General features: G+C 40.1%; 1 protein-coding gene across 1 annotated transcript in view; it reads left to right on the plus strand.

Annotated features, from left to right (window-relative positions):
* The window catches only part of CAMK4 (calcium/calmodulin dependent protein kinase IV), a 210,150-nt gene extending 197,719 nt beyond the window's left edge, over positions 1 to 12,431 (plus strand). The window contains exons 9-11 of the mRNA XM_048221217.2: positions 156 to 282; positions 4,615 to 4,767; positions 6,187 to 12,431. Of these exons, the coding sequence (XP_048077174.1) occupies positions 156 to 282; positions 4,615 to 4,767; positions 6,187 to 6,627 (721 nt within the window). The 3' untranslated portion in view covers positions 6,628 to 12,431. The remainder of the gene's footprint in view (positions 1 to 155; positions 283 to 4,614; positions 4,768 to 6,186) is intronic.
* The last annotated feature ends 5,611 nt before the right edge of the window (positions 12,432 to 18,042 follow it).

The following is an 18,042-nucleotide window of genomic DNA, read 5'->3' on the forward strand; positions in this document are numbered from 1 at the left end:
TATACAGTCAAAAGTGAGTTGTAACAAGGCAGTTACACACTCGTGCATTTGTAACAGGAACGTGTGAAAAGGGCAGTCTGGAATTTCTGCAAAAAATTGATGAAATACATTTAAGCTTCTAAAGACATTTTATTCCCTCTCTTTTGTCCTTCTAGACTTTGTGGATTCGAACCATTCTATGATGAAAGAGGTGATCAGTTCATGTTCAGGAGAATTCTGAATTGTGAATACTACTTTATCTCCCCCTGGTGGGATGAAGTATCTCTAAATGCCAAGGACCTGGTAAGTGTGACCAAAACAAAATGAGCTAAAATCTTGACATTCCTTTTTAGCTAGTTAATGGGCAGTGTCCTTTTTAAAATTTGCCCCTCTTAATAATTGTATTTTTAATAAAACAATGCACACTAATGCATTTCCTTGTACATAATGAAAAACAGATATGCTTGACTCATTGCTTGCTGAACATCACAAACTGAAAATTACTGCAGTATTAATTAGTGAGATTTTACTACCTAGTCAGTGTAGAATCTTGCTTTTGAAGCCAACTATACTGGGTGAGTTCAAACATAATTTAGAATTCCATTTTAACATGGCTTGCCTAGATTACCTAGATTTGATTATACTTCAAATAAAACAACATTGCATCTTGACAGGTTCAAACTTACTGAAATATCCCAATAATAGCACAAGGCCCATCATCATACCTTACTGCCATCATAAAAAAGTTACACTTTACTGATAGTTCATTTTGTTTGGTTTCTCGCTTGTTTTACTTGGGTTCTTGCTTAAGCTAATATTGAAGTTTGCATAAAGGAAAGGCATACATTCTGGTGAGATGGTCTCCCTGTTCTAAAATAAAGGGGATACTTGCATGCAATGAAAGTATTAACCATCAGTTGTCTAGAGAAAAACTACACAGAAATAACTAAAAGCTGACTCTTAAACCACAGAAGGCTAGCTACCCAAGGGGTCTTATGAGTCATCTAGTCTTTACTTCATTTCAAAGTTGAGGATGCTGGGGGCACCTGGGTCACTCAGTCGGTTAAGTGTCTACCTTCAGCTCAGGTCATGATCTTAGGGTCCTGGGATCGAGCCCTGTGTCCTCAGGCTCCCTGCTCAACAGGGAGTCTGCTTCTCCCTCTCCCTCTGCCTTTCCTCCCACTTGTGCGCACATGCTCTCTCTCTTTCTCTTAAATAAATAAGTAAAAAAATAATAAAGTTGAGGGTGCTGAAGCCCAGAGAGGTTGAAATGATTGTCCAGAGTCACACAGCTTCCCAGTGGGAGTGATCCAGGTTTCCAGCCAATGCTCTTTTCCCTCCAAACGTTTCCTCCTTCCCATCCATGCTCTTTCATGGAACTGACTGTTCAGAATGACCAGGCAGAGAGGCAGTGTGTCCGATGTGTGGAGCCATCCTCCCAACTCCTCCCTCAAGCCAGGCCCCACACTTCTGAACCCTTCTTGAATCCACTTCCCTCCACTTCACCATCACTGCCCCGGCCAGCCCTGTCCTCTCCTGCAGGACCACTGCCACACCCTACCCTGTGGCCTTCCTGCCACCTCTGTGCCCCGTACAGGTACACTCTCCACACAGGATCCAGGGGAAGGGCCTAATAAATAAATCACATCCTATCACTCTCCTGCTTTGAGGCTCTTAGGATAAAATCCAAAATCTGTAAGCAGATCTATACAGCACTGCCTGGTCTGGTCAGGAATCTGTCGCCTTGCCCATGCCATCTATTTCACAGCACTGGCCTCTGACGGTCTTCACTCCAGGGCACCGGACTTACCAGTCCCTCATCAGGGTAGCTCAGGATATAGTTTGCTTCTCTTTCCTCTGCTTTGTACTGTTCTTCCCTCCTGCCTTCCTCCCTCTCACTCCCCACCATCTCTCTCTCTCACACACACACACACACGCATACTCCTCTTGCGTGGGTAACTCTTATTGTCAAGCCCTAGTTGCCACTTGAGACCCTCCAGTGGCCTTGTCTGCCCCACTTCAGCAGTCCTTCCTTCCCACAGTTGCTTCGTTCCTTCTGCCACATTGTTCTGTTGCCCTCTGGACTTACTCTTTCACGATGGTTGCAACTTACATTTACTTGTGGAAAGAGCTTCCTTACTTAGATCGTAAGGTCTGGGTGGGAGAGGTCGAGGCATGCGTGCCCAGATCTTAGTAACATTTGGGCATATAGTACAGATTCAGTAGCATTTTTTTGAATGAAACGATGAATCAGGAAGTAGACTGTGGATTTTTAAAGTCAGACATACCTGGATTCAAGGGCCCTCTTCCTCATAACCTAGAGGCGTGACCTGGGGCTTGTTATCTAATCTGTCTGCTTTAGTTTTCTTTTTCTGGGATGATCCCAGTACCTTTCTCTCGGTGGAGACTTAGGGGCTATAATGCAGGTTAACTGACTGCCACCAACTAACATTTAACAGTTCTTTATATAGCCCTCCTTCCATTTCTTTTCATCGCTAATAAAATGAAGTGGGTAAGAGGGTTAGCTGTGATATTCCTTCATTCAGCTAAATCTTACCTTTGGGCTAATACATTTATAAAACTTCAGCACGAAAGGAATCCCTGAGTACCACAGATGTGTACTGATCACCAGCACCCACATCCATTCTGAACTCAGCAGGGAAACAGTGCCGATGAGTGGTGGGCTCGTGTTGTAAGGGAGCTGTAGGGTCATGGCAGGGCTTGGGGTTGAATCTTGGCAAGGTCACTGACCTTCAGCAAGTTCAGCAGTTCGGTGCATCGATATCTTCAAATGTAAAGATTCATGTTGACAGGTGGGAATTTGGGGGCACATACTGACTTTCAGTAAATTCTTTGTATTTTCACAAGGAGGAGGATGGTAATGAGGAAAATGAAGATGATTGGAAAATGGGAGGAAAAGATCTCATTGTGAACTGTTGTTAAGGATTAGGTACCATTTATATGAAATTATTAGGACATGTATCCCACAGGTGACAGCTCTGACTGCAATCAGATATTTATTTACTGCTGTGCGTTCTTTTTCCTTAATCATCTGTACCTCCCACCACCTCCTCTCAGATTTTTAACCTAAGCAGCCTCACATCTCTGCCCTCTACAGATTCTGTCTCTCTATACCCCAAACACACATTTCTTTGCAAGTTTCACAGAAAAGAAGAGGAGAACCAGATACCTGTTCTTCATTTCACTTACTGACCGATTGTGCTAGCCTGCATTCAGTTCTTCCTAGCTTAGCAGAGTTAGAAAAGACCTTGGGCCTTACACCACCCAAGTCCCCATGTGCCACATGGGCAGATGAAGGCCAGAGGGGTGGACTGATCTTGGAGGAACTGCGGTGTAGTGGCCACGAAATGAGCTCTGAGGGAGGACAGACTAGAGTTAGAATAGGGCCTCCACCAGTTATAAGTTGTCTAACCTTAGTTAAGGCACTAAGTCTTTCTGAGCTCCCTTCCATCCCTCATTTGTGGATTGGAGCTAATAGTTCCAAGCTGGTAAGGTTCTGGAAAGAATTACACAAGTTTTGAAACATTTTTATATGTACATAAGAAAGTATTTACAAAGGATTTAAAGTGGAAAAGAGAGCATGTAAGAAAAGGGTGTAGGAGACTGTCCGTAGGCACTCAATTCATATGTCAGTCTTTGTCCAGAGTCACAAAAGTAGGGAAGAGATGTAACTAGGGCTGGAACATGCCTCCTAATTCTAAACAGTCTCTACCTCATTCCAGGTCACTCCTTCTGAGCCCAGGGCCAGGAATTACTTCAGTTGTTGATCTCCCTGGCAGTTTATTATCTGTTCATTCGCAGGGGTCAACCTCCCAGAATGATCTGCCTTGGGTTGAATTTAATCCTTTAAGCAAATCATGGCCCTAAACCACTGACACCCTTTTACTCTAGCACTTGGCTTGTTCCTTCAAAACCTTCAAGTTATTAGAATGAATTTTATCACAGAGCCATGGAATAAGCATAAAGCCTATGGTACTATCCCTTTGTTGCCATTTAATCCCCACAGAAAGGACGCCTGGGGGGCTCAGTCGGTTAAGCGTCTGCCTTTGGTTCAGGTCATGATCTCAGGGTCCTGGGATCAAGTCCCTCATGGGGCTCCCTGCTCAGTGGGGAGTCTGCTTCTCCCTCTGCCTGCGGCTCCCCCTGCTCACCGTCTCTCTCTCTCTCTGACAAATAAATAAATAAAATCTTTTAAAAAAATCCCCACAGAAAGCGTGATGAATGCACAATGATTCCATCCCCACTGAGATGCATCTGAAGTTCTGAATTCTAAGTGGTGCTAAGTGCAGCCTAGAATTATTTAGACGCTCTTTCTCCTTCAAAGAGCTTCCAGTCCACAGGCAACCAAGAACCTGTTTCTTTGACCTCCCTTGGAAAGCCGTGTGCCTGTCTGGCCTCTCAGGTGGCACACACGACTGTCTTCTCAGACCCCCTCAGCCACTGCCACCTGAGACTGTCCTTACAGTGACCACTGAGGGCTTAAAAACTTTTTTTTTTAATGTATAATTAGTGGTACTGCTAGGCAAATAGAATAAGACCTAGAAGTGCCCTTGAGGCAAGCCTGGGTCACCATAAAAATCTCCCTAAGAAATCTATGGTTCTTTATCATTTCAGGTCAGAAAACTAATTGTTTTGGATCCTAAGAAACGGCTGACTACCTTCCAAGCTCTGCAGCACCCATGGGTCACAGGTAAAGCAGCCAATTTTGTGCACATGGATACTGCCCAAAAGAAGCTCCAAGAGTTCAATGCCCGGCGCAAGCTTAAGGTAAGATCTGCTTTGTTTTGCTGTTTCGTTTTGTGTTTTGTTTTTTAAAAAAATCTCTCTCTTAGCTTGAACTATTAAAGATGATTCCACTATTCTTCATCTAATAATATTATTCACTTCCTGTGGTACCAGGGAAAATCCTGCCTTGAAATCCCAACTGAAGGTCATGTTATTCTCTCATAAGAATTCGCTGTTAATAAAGGGAAATGTACTGTAGGTTGAGATTTACTCACCAAATATATTATCACTGCTTCTTACTTAAGTACGACTGAACTGCTTGAACAGCATTGCTCAGGAAACTGAAACTTATTCAGAAAGTTACCTTCTTTCTGAATGTGTGAAAATTGGGAAACTTTTTAAAAAACTGTATTTTGTAATGTAAATAAATTCCCATACTTGATAAAAATTAAAATACAACTAACCTTTGAACAATGCTGGGGTTAGGGACACCAATTCCTCAACACAGTTAATCTACCTATAACTTTTGACTCCCCAAAAACCTAATCACTAATAGCCTACTGTTGACTGGAAGCATTACCGGTAGCAGTCGATTAAAACATATTTTGGATGTTTTGTGTATTATGTGCTGTATTCTTACAATAATACCTAACTTTTTCTTAATGTTTTGGGTATTTCTAGGCTACATACTTTGTGAGTGGTTTCAAATTGTTCAGATCTCCAAAAAATTTTTCAATGTGTCTATTGAAAAAAATCTGCACACAAGTGGACCCTTGCAATTCAGACTCATGTTGTTCAAGGGTCAACTGTAATTCATATCATATAGATATATAAGATATATCCAAAATATAATTCACATGATAGATATATATAAGACATATCCAAAATATACCTTCATATAGAATATATGTGGCATATATATTAGATAGTTTTCTCTTACATAATGGTGTTTAGGACTGACTATATCTGCAGAGGATTTAGGAGAACAACTGAGGGTCAAAAATAATGTTCTATTCAGCCATCACTGACAGACTGATAAAGACTAAATAAACCTTAGGGATTGTGTGGTCAAACTGATTTGAAATACCATGGATTAAATAACCTTGACTTAACGCAAGACTTCTCAAACAAACATGACCGTGGGATTCTTTTGTTTGTCTCGTAATACTAGTGTTCCATGAAATAAATACTTTGGGAAACAAAGTCCAAAGTATTTGAAAACAAGTAATCCAGGGGCAAACACATTTATCCAAGCTTTCACTTGTCCAGATGATTAAATACAGTAGGCTTGAAATTAAAAAGATTTTGCTGTTCATTCTCCAAGTTTTCATTCAACCATCTTGGAATATTTTGAACATATAAAACAGATAAAACAAACTCTCTAAATGCAAAGCTGAGATTGAGCTCTGATTCGGGATTTTAAGTGAAAGTAACACCTGATGCTTTTCTGTTTCCAATCAGGCAGCAGTGAAAGCCGTCGTGGCCTCTTCCCGGCTGGGAAGCGCTAGCAGCAGCCACAGCAGCATCCAAGACAGCCAGAAGGCCAGCCAAGCACCGTCTCTGACCCAGGATGGCAGTGAAGATGTTAAATCTATTTCAGAAGGAGAGAAAGTTCAAGGAGGTGGGGCCCAAGTGGCAGTTGAGGGGGCAGAGGCCGAGCTGATGAAGGTACAGGCCATAGGGGAAGTTAAAGATGCTGATAGAAATGCTACCAACGCCACCAGCGTGGTGCCCAAGGCACTAGAGGATGGCATAAAGGTGGCTGACCCGGAAATAGAGGAGGGCCTAGTAGAGGAGAAGCTGAAGACCATGGAGGAAGCAGCAGCCCCCAAAGAAGGGCAAGAAAACCCGGCTCTGGGATTTGGAGCTCAGCAGAATGATGCGATCCTGCCAGAGTATTGATGTGGCTTCTTTCCAATCTGAAGCCAAATTCTGGCACTTTATGCATTTTGTCCTTCAGCAAGGAAGGTATGGAAGCATGGTATGCACCATAGTGATTCTGTTTTTTGAGGTGCAAAAAAAAAAAAAATATATCTATCAGTTGGTAATCCTAATTTCATGCATGTGACTGCTTTATGAAAAAAATAGTGTCTTCTATGGTATGTAATGGATACCTAATGCCGAGGAGTTGAATTTGAAATTGCAAGTAAACACAACATAACATTTAAAAACATACATGTTCAGGGACCAGTAGCACACCTTAAAGTAACTAGTAATTGTTTTTGCTTTGAAAACCTAGTCATCATACATCTTTTGGATTTCTTCATAAAGCAGTAATTCCTTTGGACTCTTGCTTAACTGATATTAGGTAGTGCTCTAAGACATGTCCCCCTGGCATTCACAAAATCATACTTTTCAACGTGCTCAAACTGTCCAATGTGTTCAGACTGTTTACAAGGAGATAATTACAGGCTACAGTTTTATGATACATACAAAAAAAAAATCCCACTTATAATGGTAAGAAATTGAAGCATACTTAAGGGCAATGAAACAAAATGCCCTTAAAGCTTGTATAGAGAATGCTTTCTTATTTTGTTCTTATTTATACCTACTATATTACTAATAACCAAAAATGTTCGATCACAAAATCCTGCCATTTTACAATCTTGGAGAAAATATTTTACAAACTCCTGCTGAGGGATGTATTCCTTCCTTCCCCTGCTAATACAATTTCTTTCTCATGGACAACACTTAAGGTGGGCTAAAGAAATTGAGGGAAGAAAAGGAGCTAAGAACTGGACTTACACTCACAAAGGTTGACTGCATGTCATCTTCAGATAAAATTGGATTTATTCGTGAGTTTGTACAACTTTAAAGACAGTGACATTTTTCTGGATAAACTCTACAATTACCAAGTTTAAAATATTTAGAAAAATCTACCCCAAAGGCTGGTGACAAAATGTCTGAATAGAGTGAAAATAATATCCTGTTATAAGATCGTTCATTATTGACTTTACTAGAATAAGGAAACTTTTGTTTATGAAAGTCCTTTTTTCCTTCAATTGATGGTTACCTAGATATATTGCTTATGAACTAAAGATATTTCTGAAAATCTGGTATATCTTTTTTTTCATACTTGGAGTAGAAGTCCTCAAATTTTACAGTGTAGTTTTTAGTTACCATGCCAAGAAATTTAGGACAGTGCAAGGTTTTATTTACCTTAAAAAATGAAAAGAAAGCACTGGTTTCAAATCAGACTCATGAGAAGCTGTAACATTAGACCTAATACTTCACCATGATTTTTTTCAAAGTATTTTTCTTTGATTTTCATATGAACACTTTTCCCCTGTAGGAAACAAAGTTAAATTCCAAGTACCTCATATTTATTTTTAGTTTGAGTTGAAGTAAACGTTTTTATCAAATTATGCATCACATTTTAAGTGTCCTCAGTTTTAAAAAAGGAATTATTCTCAAAGACCAAAACGATGGGCAGTAAAAATGACTGTCACATAAAAATCCTCATCAAAAAAGATCTTCTTTTGGCTCTTCCTCAAAACTATGAAATTGGAAAACGAAATTAAATCTCCGGTTCCTGGGGGCTACTGGACTTTGGGAGACATTCTGCTTTCCAAGTGCAAATCTTCCTTTACTACACTATTCTCGTGAGAAGAAAACAAGGTAGGACTTCATAATTTAGGGGCCTGGCAGGTAACCAACATAGAGGAAAAAGCCCCTCATCTGGGCTCAAAAGAATATTTTTTGTTTTGATTTATTTTTATTAGCTTGTAGAGGATACTTATCCTCTTTCCCCATTTCTTTCCTTCCCTCTTTATCCTATCTCAGAATTTCCATGTTTGTAGTTGTAAAGGGCTCACTATTTTTAACCTTTAAGACTGCCTTTTTCACTAAGCATTAACATTTCCATGTAAGAAGATCAATTGCCCCGTGTACTTTTCCTAACGAGACTTCACAGACATGCAGGGTAAGTGTCCTGTATATTGGAAAAGGAAAGCAGAGAGGGAAATGGGTCTTCTCAGAAGTGGCAGTTAGTGGGAGATCAGTACATCCTGCCCCTTCCGCCCCCCCCCCCCCCCACTGCTCCAACCGAGGGCAGTTGTCCTGTCCTTTCCCCCTCAGTCCTGACTGCGCCGCTGGGCCCCGCGTAGCAGGAGCCATGAAAAAAGACAATCTTGAATTATTTCCCCATTTTAAAAAGTCTAATTGGAATCCCAGTGATTTTTTTCAAACTTTAAGAGCTCATTTGTCCCACAAATACATAAATAGGGTAGAAATTAGAATAATATGATTGTGGAAGGTATCACCTAGAGCAAGTGCTGTTATTCCAGTGTATAATCAATGTGAAAACTTGAGATATTTTGAATTTTGACACTGTTTTCAAAACCAGGAGTACATGTTACACTTTTAGTACATCAAGTGCTCGACAGCCACATGTGACAGTGGCTGAGTTTTGGAGCAAAACGGTTCTGCGGTACTTCTTAAGCAAAGTGACACGTGGATTTCTATGCTTGGATTTGAGCTGCCTCAGTTTCCCATGGATGAGCTGGTAGGAGGCCAAAGAGAAGATGGCTCAGAGTGTCATACACTGAAATACGTAAAAACTCTTGGCCACATCTGCTTAATCGTGTGCTTCAAAGGGATGTTTCCCAACACGACTTTTAGAAAACAGTACTTTCCTGGGCAATTGCAAAATTGTCTGTTGGCTACAGTCCCTCAAATCGCTCTTTGGGCCCTGGAATCTTGACTACCGGCTAGAGTCTCCTGAGTACTGCCATACTCAATAGTATTCTTGTGTATGAAAATTTACTGTGAGCAAACCATGGGTCCCCCTTCAGGAGGGACTGCACAAAAAATGTTAATAGGATTTTGTAGGGCTGGACTAAGCTGGGCATCATTTTTTAACAGGCAATCTTTCTTTCTACAAATCTACTGAAACATAAATTTGCATGATAAGGATTATATGTTGAGGATGATGATATCATCCCATAACCCCCAAAATGGGAATGACCACTGGCAGGCATTTTTTTTTAGATTTCCTTAGAACGATTTAATCAACACTGCCATTATACATGGATTCAAAAAGCTTAGAATTTTCTTACATACTGCTATTTTAGAATAATCCTCAAGGTTCTATAGCCATTTTTAGTGGCAAACTTAAAAAAGAAAGGAATAGCTTGCCTTTTACTGTGACCTCAATTACATAGTATTTTAAACATATTTTTGTAATTTAGAATGTCTAGCAACCCCTATTTCCAGTTTCACATGCAAGGTAACTGCTGGTGGGTTGCCTACAGACTGAAGATTCAGAGAGAACCATTTTGTTTCATAATTCACAGAAGCATCTGGTTGCATTTCAAATTGGAAAACAGAAGTAAATGCCAGAAAGGCGAAGAATAAAATTAGTAAACCATTTATTCAGTTTTAGGATTGTTCTTGCAAAGCAAATGAAAAAAGAAAAAAAAAAGAAAAGTCAACGAAGTGAATCAGCACTCGGTTTTTCTGGATGAAGGTTGACTCCACATAAAATTGAAATAAATATACTGAGCAGAGTCATTTACATAACTACAATGCCATTATGTAATTTACTTGTCATTGCAGAGCATTCAGTCTGGTTATGTAGGTCTACTTTAGATGGTGCAAAGTTTCCAGACATTTGCCTACAAAATAGGATTTAATATCCTTGCAATTACTGTCTATTAGGTCATATTCCAATTTCCTTAATGTTCATCATGGATATGTTCCTCATTAGGGTCATTGCTAACATCTGAGGATTTAGTGGTGAAATACTGCTTAATGGCTAGACTCTATGTATGTCGTCCGTGTTTTTTAAAAACATTTATGTGCATGTAAACACAATATTAGCATTATAATATTCATAAACATACGATAAGCAGAAATGTACCCAATGATTTTCTATACATTCTTTTCAAAGTCCTTTTCTTCCCCTGGCACAACTCAGGGTGAGTTTCTGGCTCCTTGACACATAAGGGAAAAAAAAGACCACTGGAGAGATATCAGCTACCCACCATGGTTACCAAGTTCAGCATTTCCTCTTTCTACATTCTGATCTACTAAGGGCCAGTTTTTGTCATTATTACTCCTTTCAGATATCACCTGAGATCAGATAATATAATCTCAGCTCACAAAGCTCAACCATTTATATACTTATCTTGGAGAGCAATAACAAACTTGACTAATTTATGTTGGCTTGTTCAAAATTCCAATTTTCATAAATGCTTGTGATATACTCTAGAGGATTTGATTGCATGATTCTAACTTCCTTCGAGACTCAGCCTTTTCCCTCTCACCTGGCCCAGAGGTCCACCTAGAGCAAGATGGAAGCCTTGAATGAGAGCGGACCATCTGACTCCTTCGAAGGAATCAGACATTGCTCAGAAGACTCCAGGTGTCTGACCTGGTTGAGCTCAGATGAGCCAAATGGAAAGAAACCTCTTCTCATGCTCTGAAAGTGATGCTATTTGAATATTGGTATATTGCCGTTATTCAGTAATGAAAAAATGGAACTCCACCAGTTACTCTTTCCAATGTCTTGGTTTGCTACCATTTGTCCCACATCAATGTTTTGTTCCATCCTCTGGCCGTCAGGCTGCCCTCTTGGCTTGTGAGATCTTCTAACACCCTGGAAGGAGAATCCAAGACTTGTTGGAGAAATGAGGGGCCCTTGGTGGCCCAGAATTCAGTTTGAAACTAAACAGCAATGCTAAGGCTACAGAATCATGCTTGTTCTTAATAGTTGTTTTCAGCACATTTTGAAGATTGACCTGGAAAACCCATGAATATGGAATGTTTACATCTGTGTAATCTTTGCTATGTCTCATTGTTAAAAATGACAGATATTGAATCTTCAGCCAGTTAAAAATAGTCTTTCTTTTCCATTTAAAAGATTATTTGGGGGCACTCAAATACAATAGGCTCCACATTAGAATTTTTGAAAGCTGAGGTTTTTCCTAAGTGCTCTCAGTCTGACAGTCAGTTGTGGATAAAAATTTACTAGGTTGGTCCTTTCTTTGTCCTTTCCTTGAACCATGTCTAGTAGTTCATCTGGTTTGTAAAAGATATAAGTAGGTATGACTATAAATTGAAAACTGTCATCTTGTAACTGCCTCCTGCTAACCTGACCCATTTTATCGCCTATCACGCAGCACCTGACAGTAACGTAGAGGACAAAGCACATTCGTGAGTGATGATTTTGTTTACCTTTTATTGTCAAGGTTACTAATTGCATTAGAAGTTCTCAGGGTGTTTCTATTCATACACCCTTAGTCTCAGTATTATTTTCATGGTCCTCCCAAAGCCAAAAAAATTATCTAACATGTCCATTTATTAAATAGTTAAACCCAAACAACATAACAGTAGTGTGTTTCCCTTGAAATTTTAAAATTTCTTGTGAGTTCACTGAGTGGGAACAGCAGACAGGGGGTTAAGTAATTCCTTATGCCCAGTGAACTAAGGGTATCAGGCAAAAGGTATTATTATTAGTACATGAGTTAGAAGTTACTGTTTATACTTTCTTATTTGAATATCAATCATTCTTTTATCTATGGTTTTTATGATACATATATCAAACTTATATGTACATTTTTTAAGAAGCAATTTCCACATCATTACCCAAGGAAATAAATTTAAATCTGCAAAGAACAATTTTGAGGAATCAGGCAAACTATGGTTCACAGACCAAATACACCAGAGGCCTGTTTTTTATAAATAAAGTTTTTATTAGAACACGACCATGCTCATTTATTTATAATATTGTCTGGTTGCTTTCACACTACTAGGACAGAGTTGAGAAGTTTCAACAGAGACTGAACCGGATGGCCCAGCAAAGCCTAAAAGGTTTATCTGACTCTTTACAGAAAAAACAAAAACTGATGACCCTGGTCTTTCATGCTTCCATGGCACGCCATGGTTTTTTGCTGATATCTAGGAATATAGATTCCCATGGTTTCCTGCACTTAGCTTAAGGTTCTTATTCCCAGAGGAAGCTAGGAGAGCTTTGTTTCTTTTGCAGATGGTCTCGTGGTAACTGTGCTGTACGTACAACTTAACAGTGAAATATCCCTACAGCACTAAAAATTCCAAATTGTATCATTCCTGAAAAAAGAAATTTAGAGTATGAATTGAACTGGTTAAGAGAGAGGGATTAAAAAGATTTCTAGCATTTTGAGCATGTTTTAGAAATGTGATCCTTATATTTAAAATCCTGTAAATGATCTTGCACTGATATTTGCTCACATTCAAGTCAATCTTCAGATGTTACTTTAGTAAACTAAGAAATAAGAGAGCGCTTTGTTTTTGAATCTTCCAGAATGTTCTTAGATAATTTATATCAACTGCATTTTCATTTAATCATTTTAAAGAAGTAATATGCTTTATTATGTGGCTTTCAGTGACAATGGCGGGCTCATCAATAGCTCAGAGGCGGGCAAACAGCCAATTCTTTTATGTAAGGAAGCTACTTTCCAATCCGCCCAATCTCCGTGATCTTCTGAGAGATACTTCATTTCTTCAAAAAGAGAGGGCCTTGAATAAATGCTTGCTTTTACTTTTCTTACACATTTAGAAATCCAAGAAGGGCCCTTCTCTTAGTCTATTTCTGTCACAGAGAAATGATTCATTCCACAATATCTGCCTTAGGGGAAGCAGGTAACCCAGATATCGAGAAATGTAGGCATGTATGACCTTTGTTGACCTTGAACATCTGTAGCCAAAAGTTTACAAATGAGGTATTGCATAGAAAACCTATTAACAGCTTATTATTAGGAACATCTAAAATGATATCATGACTCTAACTAAATAATATGCTGTTTTCTTTAAACTGCTGCAGTGATTATAATAGGATGGGCCACTGGGATACACTATAGAACTCAGGGGGGAAAAGGATGAATTGTCTGCTCCTTCCTCATGGTTCCTGTGTGTAAGGAGACTTTACTGGAACAGGAGAGGAAAGAGATAGAAAGATTAGGATTTCATGCTCCCACCTGCTCATTTTTATTGATCAGTCAGAGCTTGAAGGCAGTTGTTAAGACTTAAATTCACATTTCTACATTTCAATAATTGGGTCACCTGCTTCCCTTAAAAATGAATAGACCAAAGTCAATAGCTAAGTTTCCTCTCAGAACCAGACATTAAACAGTAGTGCTAGTTTAGGGGGTATCAGGCCTACGTCACAAGCATGCTTTAAGAAAATGATGTGCCAGTTTCGAAGCTTCCCAGGACATTGCAGGCACCCATTTTCCTAGTAAACTTTCACGGAGAAACAGTTATGTACGATGGAGGAGTTCAGAGATGAATTAAGCCCACTGCTCCCCTCTCGGAGTGAGCTTTGTAGTTGGGAGAGAAAAAACAGGTGTATATACATAGCCTTTGCTAAATCTAAGCAGGCAGTTAAGTCCCCTAGGGATGGAAAGGAGAAACTCCCTTCTGCCTTTAATGTTGATCTAGGAAAGCTTCATGGGAACACAGGCTGATTTGAAGGATGGGGAGAATCTTTGCAGGGAGGGAGGAAAAAGGGGGCAGGTTTGCCTGAGAAATCTACAGAGTGGAGAAATGCCAGGCCCAGTGGTGAAGGAGCAGCACCAGTGTGAAGGACTAGACTCTATAGGGAAATGTTACTAGTCTGCAGGAAAGTCTTGGATCTTGGGCAAAGTTTAAATTAGAACTCCTTTCTTGTTCTGGGTAGATAAGTGTGCACCATTTCCTCAGAGCATCTCTAGCCCTCTGTAATCTCCTATATGGAGTTTGGCCAATTCGGTGCATTCCTAAATAGAATAAAAATCGCCCAATATATCAAAGACATTTTTTCAAGTCATCCGTTGAGGCAAAGCCTCTGTCACTAAAGCAAAAACTGCACTGGCGAGGTCTCCACTGACAAAGCAGAGTCAACAATCAGAGTGATTTCTGAGTAAACTTTGCAAAACTCCAATATCTGAATAACTCCCTGGAACTCTAGAAAATGACCTAACCACTTGCTGAAGTTTTGCCAGTAGAGGCCCACGTCACGCTTCCTTCTATGACAGTTATTTTGACCTTGAAGTTATTAGACTGGAAAGGGTGATCCCCACTGGGATAGAATCACACCTGAAAGTTTAGACTTCGAGATAACTTATAATAAAAAGTTAGGTCTCAGACAACAGAATGTGAAATTTTCACAACTGCTTTCCCCAAACATCACGCTGGTCCTGTCAAGGCCTCTCTTCTACCTCTCCCTCCCTTTTGCCTCTTTACACAGCCTTCTATAAATCCCTTTATCACTCACTGCAGGCAGTATTTGACATCCATCTTCAAGAAACTTATCTTTAAAAAGTATTTACCAACTAGAGTCAGATTACATCCTTTTAGTAGTCCTACCACTTTGCTTGTCTCAGATACTGTGTGATTAGTGAATGGCTGCATGACTCCTCAGGGCCAATGAAACAACAAAGGTTGGGACAAAGAAGGGACAAAGCTGACTATGATCCAAGTCTTGGAAAAGAAGCAGAGACAGATACCGTCTTAAGAGATACAAAGAGAAGCTAAGAGCTACTGTGAGTACACAGAAAACCCACGTTAGCAGGCACTGAGAAAGGAATACTTCCTACCAGGGTTTTTCAGGCTTGTGAAATGAGCTGGTATGTCTCTCTTCGTTTATCCTAGAGGAAAAATTTGTACTTGCAGGTTGTTGAAAGTTTCCTGGACTAACGGGACATAAGCTCAGAGAAGCATGGAGGATTTGATTGATGGAATACCATCATATACAGGGAACCTACGTGTCCAGTAGTTTAGACTGCTGGTCATTAACTAGAAACAAGTGCATGTAGGATTGGGGGACAAAGAAGAAGTATAAAAATTTCAGTGTACACAGCCAAGGTCACAGGCCACCTTCCCAATGTCTGACTGAAAAGTACTGGAAAAGGAGCTGTGAACTTCTCATTTTAAAATTTGTCAAAATGGTGCTATCGACTCCTTCATACAGAGATCTATTACAATATTTTTTAGATAAACATGTAGGCTGACCTAGGCCGTAATGTAAATACAGAAAATGTTTGTAGAGAATTCATCAAAATCATGCCCATTTGCTTTTGATGGAGCCTCCCTATTCTTCAGTGGCAGTGACCGACCGTGGGTCCCTGCTTCCACAGATGGGACAGAGTCCTCGGCGCTCTCAGCTGCCCAGAGCCGAGGGCAGACGGCACGGGAGCCACAGGCAACTCTGCTTCTTGGACTCAGGTTGGATAACCTGCGTAAGGGACTAAACATGCCCATTTCTTGGTGTTTCCTAGGAACGTAAAAGAATATGTGACATGGGGCAAAATGGATGTTGGTAGGCTGTTGAAACTGACCTTCAGGAGGGCCAATGTTACTCTGTGTTAAGTGCGCCCAGCTGTGTCAGAGCATGCCGAAAGCAGCGCATACCCGACTGCTGCGGGATCTGTAAAGCAGTTTGCATGTACGGTGTGACAATAAATCATCGAAGAGCCACCAAAAGTTTGCATTCTGTGACTTGAAGCGCTGCTACTATCCGAGCGTGACACGGTGGACATTTTCCTTACATGTGACATCGTGAGTTGAATCGTTTTTCCATCCTCCGAGATAAAATTATACTGTGAGTTTCATAGCATCCTTAAACCCTATACGGTGATGTCATGGAAGTCATAAAATCATTAAAATTAAAAGGGGACCTGATTCATCATTTAATCCAGCAAGCTCATTTCATTAAAGAGAAGTGACACCCAGGGAGGTCATGACTTATCGGAGGTCACACTTAGTGGCAAGGAAGAGAACAGATCTGGGTGGCCCATCTCCTAGCCTAGTGCTCTCACTGCTGCAGTCAGTTCACTGGATAAAAGTTAAATGCAATCCTTCATAGAAAAACTGATTTTTCACTATAAAAATTTAAAAATACAGAAAAGTAGAAAATCACTATAATACACCTTCCAAAGACAAGCACTATTGTTTTTTCCCTAGCATTAGTTTACTTTTTTCTTACAGACTTGTCATCGTATTGTAACTTTTTTGTACCAACGTGTCCTTAAAGCACAACCATTTCTAAATAATCTCCACACACATTTATGATAGCTGCATAATGATTCAGTCTCAATTCTTTTTCTTTTCTCAGTAGTACTACATAAAGCCTTTTCTGTGTTGGGGAAAAGCTATCCTAAGGAAATAATGCTGATGTGGAGTTGGGAGTTCCTGGGCCAAGTGGTATTTAGTGGTCACTTCATGAGGAGGCTTGCAAACCTACAGGACCTGAGAATGAGAGGCAAAAAGTGCACGTTCACTCTTAGGAAGCCAATTGCATGAGTTGTAAAGAGCACTGCAAGTCTTGAGCTTGGCCGCTCAATCAATGAGCAAGCATCTGTGTGAAATATTTGAGGGGAAGGGGCTTACTCTCAGAACTGTAGCTTGCTACCATATTAGGTCCAAAATCCTTGCTTTGTCGAGAAGACACACTTATCCTAAACAATGATGTCTCAACTGAGGGAAATGCTAAAGAAAAATAAAAACCTCTTCCATATGCAAGTCCGTTTTTAACTATATAAACATATTTTTATTTCGACCTGGTTTAGTACAATCTCTGGACCACTTCCTTTAATAAAAAACCAGCTGCTTTGTATTTAAGGGATGTCACAAAAGCGAAACCTAAGTAGGAAGGTAAAGCTCCTGAAAAAGAATACTATCTAAATAAGGAATAAAAAGCCTAGTTTAAGTACTTTTACTCTATGCTTCCACCATTATTTTTACCAGCAGAACAGTACAGCCCCCAATTACCTGTACAGCTGCTAACACAGGTAGCACAGCTCCACCCTCCACCTCCTGGGACACATGTGCAGTTTGTGTTTTCCGGCAATTGCCTGTCATCTCATAACTATAGAAAGCCTTCATCTGAAGTGGACCCTTTGCTCCAGAGGAATAAAATAACATATTCTATTATTATAGTTTCCGTAATATAATAATTCTATTACATATTCTGAAAATATTACAGGGTAATAGAAACAAAGGTCATTCATGTTGAATGCCATGTGACACCAGCCATTAATTAACAATGTACAGAGGAAGCGCCATTGCTTCTACGGAAAGCTACGTAGTGTCTGCCATGTAAGAGTTCCAATAAATTTTTCATGAAGCGAATGACTACTTTGCTATTTTCATTTCTATTTTGGTAGTCTGTCACTTTCCTATGGACATCTGAAGGAGCCTTCTACCCACTTTCCAGAGCTGGTCCACTAAGAGATGCTCTGGTTGGCCACCCAAAGAATCATCCATCACCATCCCTCTGTTCAAGAGTCTGGAAATTCTCATGCTTGCCTCCCCAACCACTCTTTCAGCAAGGGGTGGTCATGTGGCAGAGACTACTGG

This window comes from Ursus arctos, unplaced genomic scaffold (genome assembly GCF_023065955.2).
Source record: "Ursus arctos isolate Adak ecotype North America unplaced genomic scaffold, UrsArc2.0 scaffold_5, whole genome shotgun sequence".
NCBI classification, from domain to species: Eukaryota; Metazoa; Chordata; class Mammalia; order Carnivora; family Ursidae; genus Ursus; species Ursus arctos.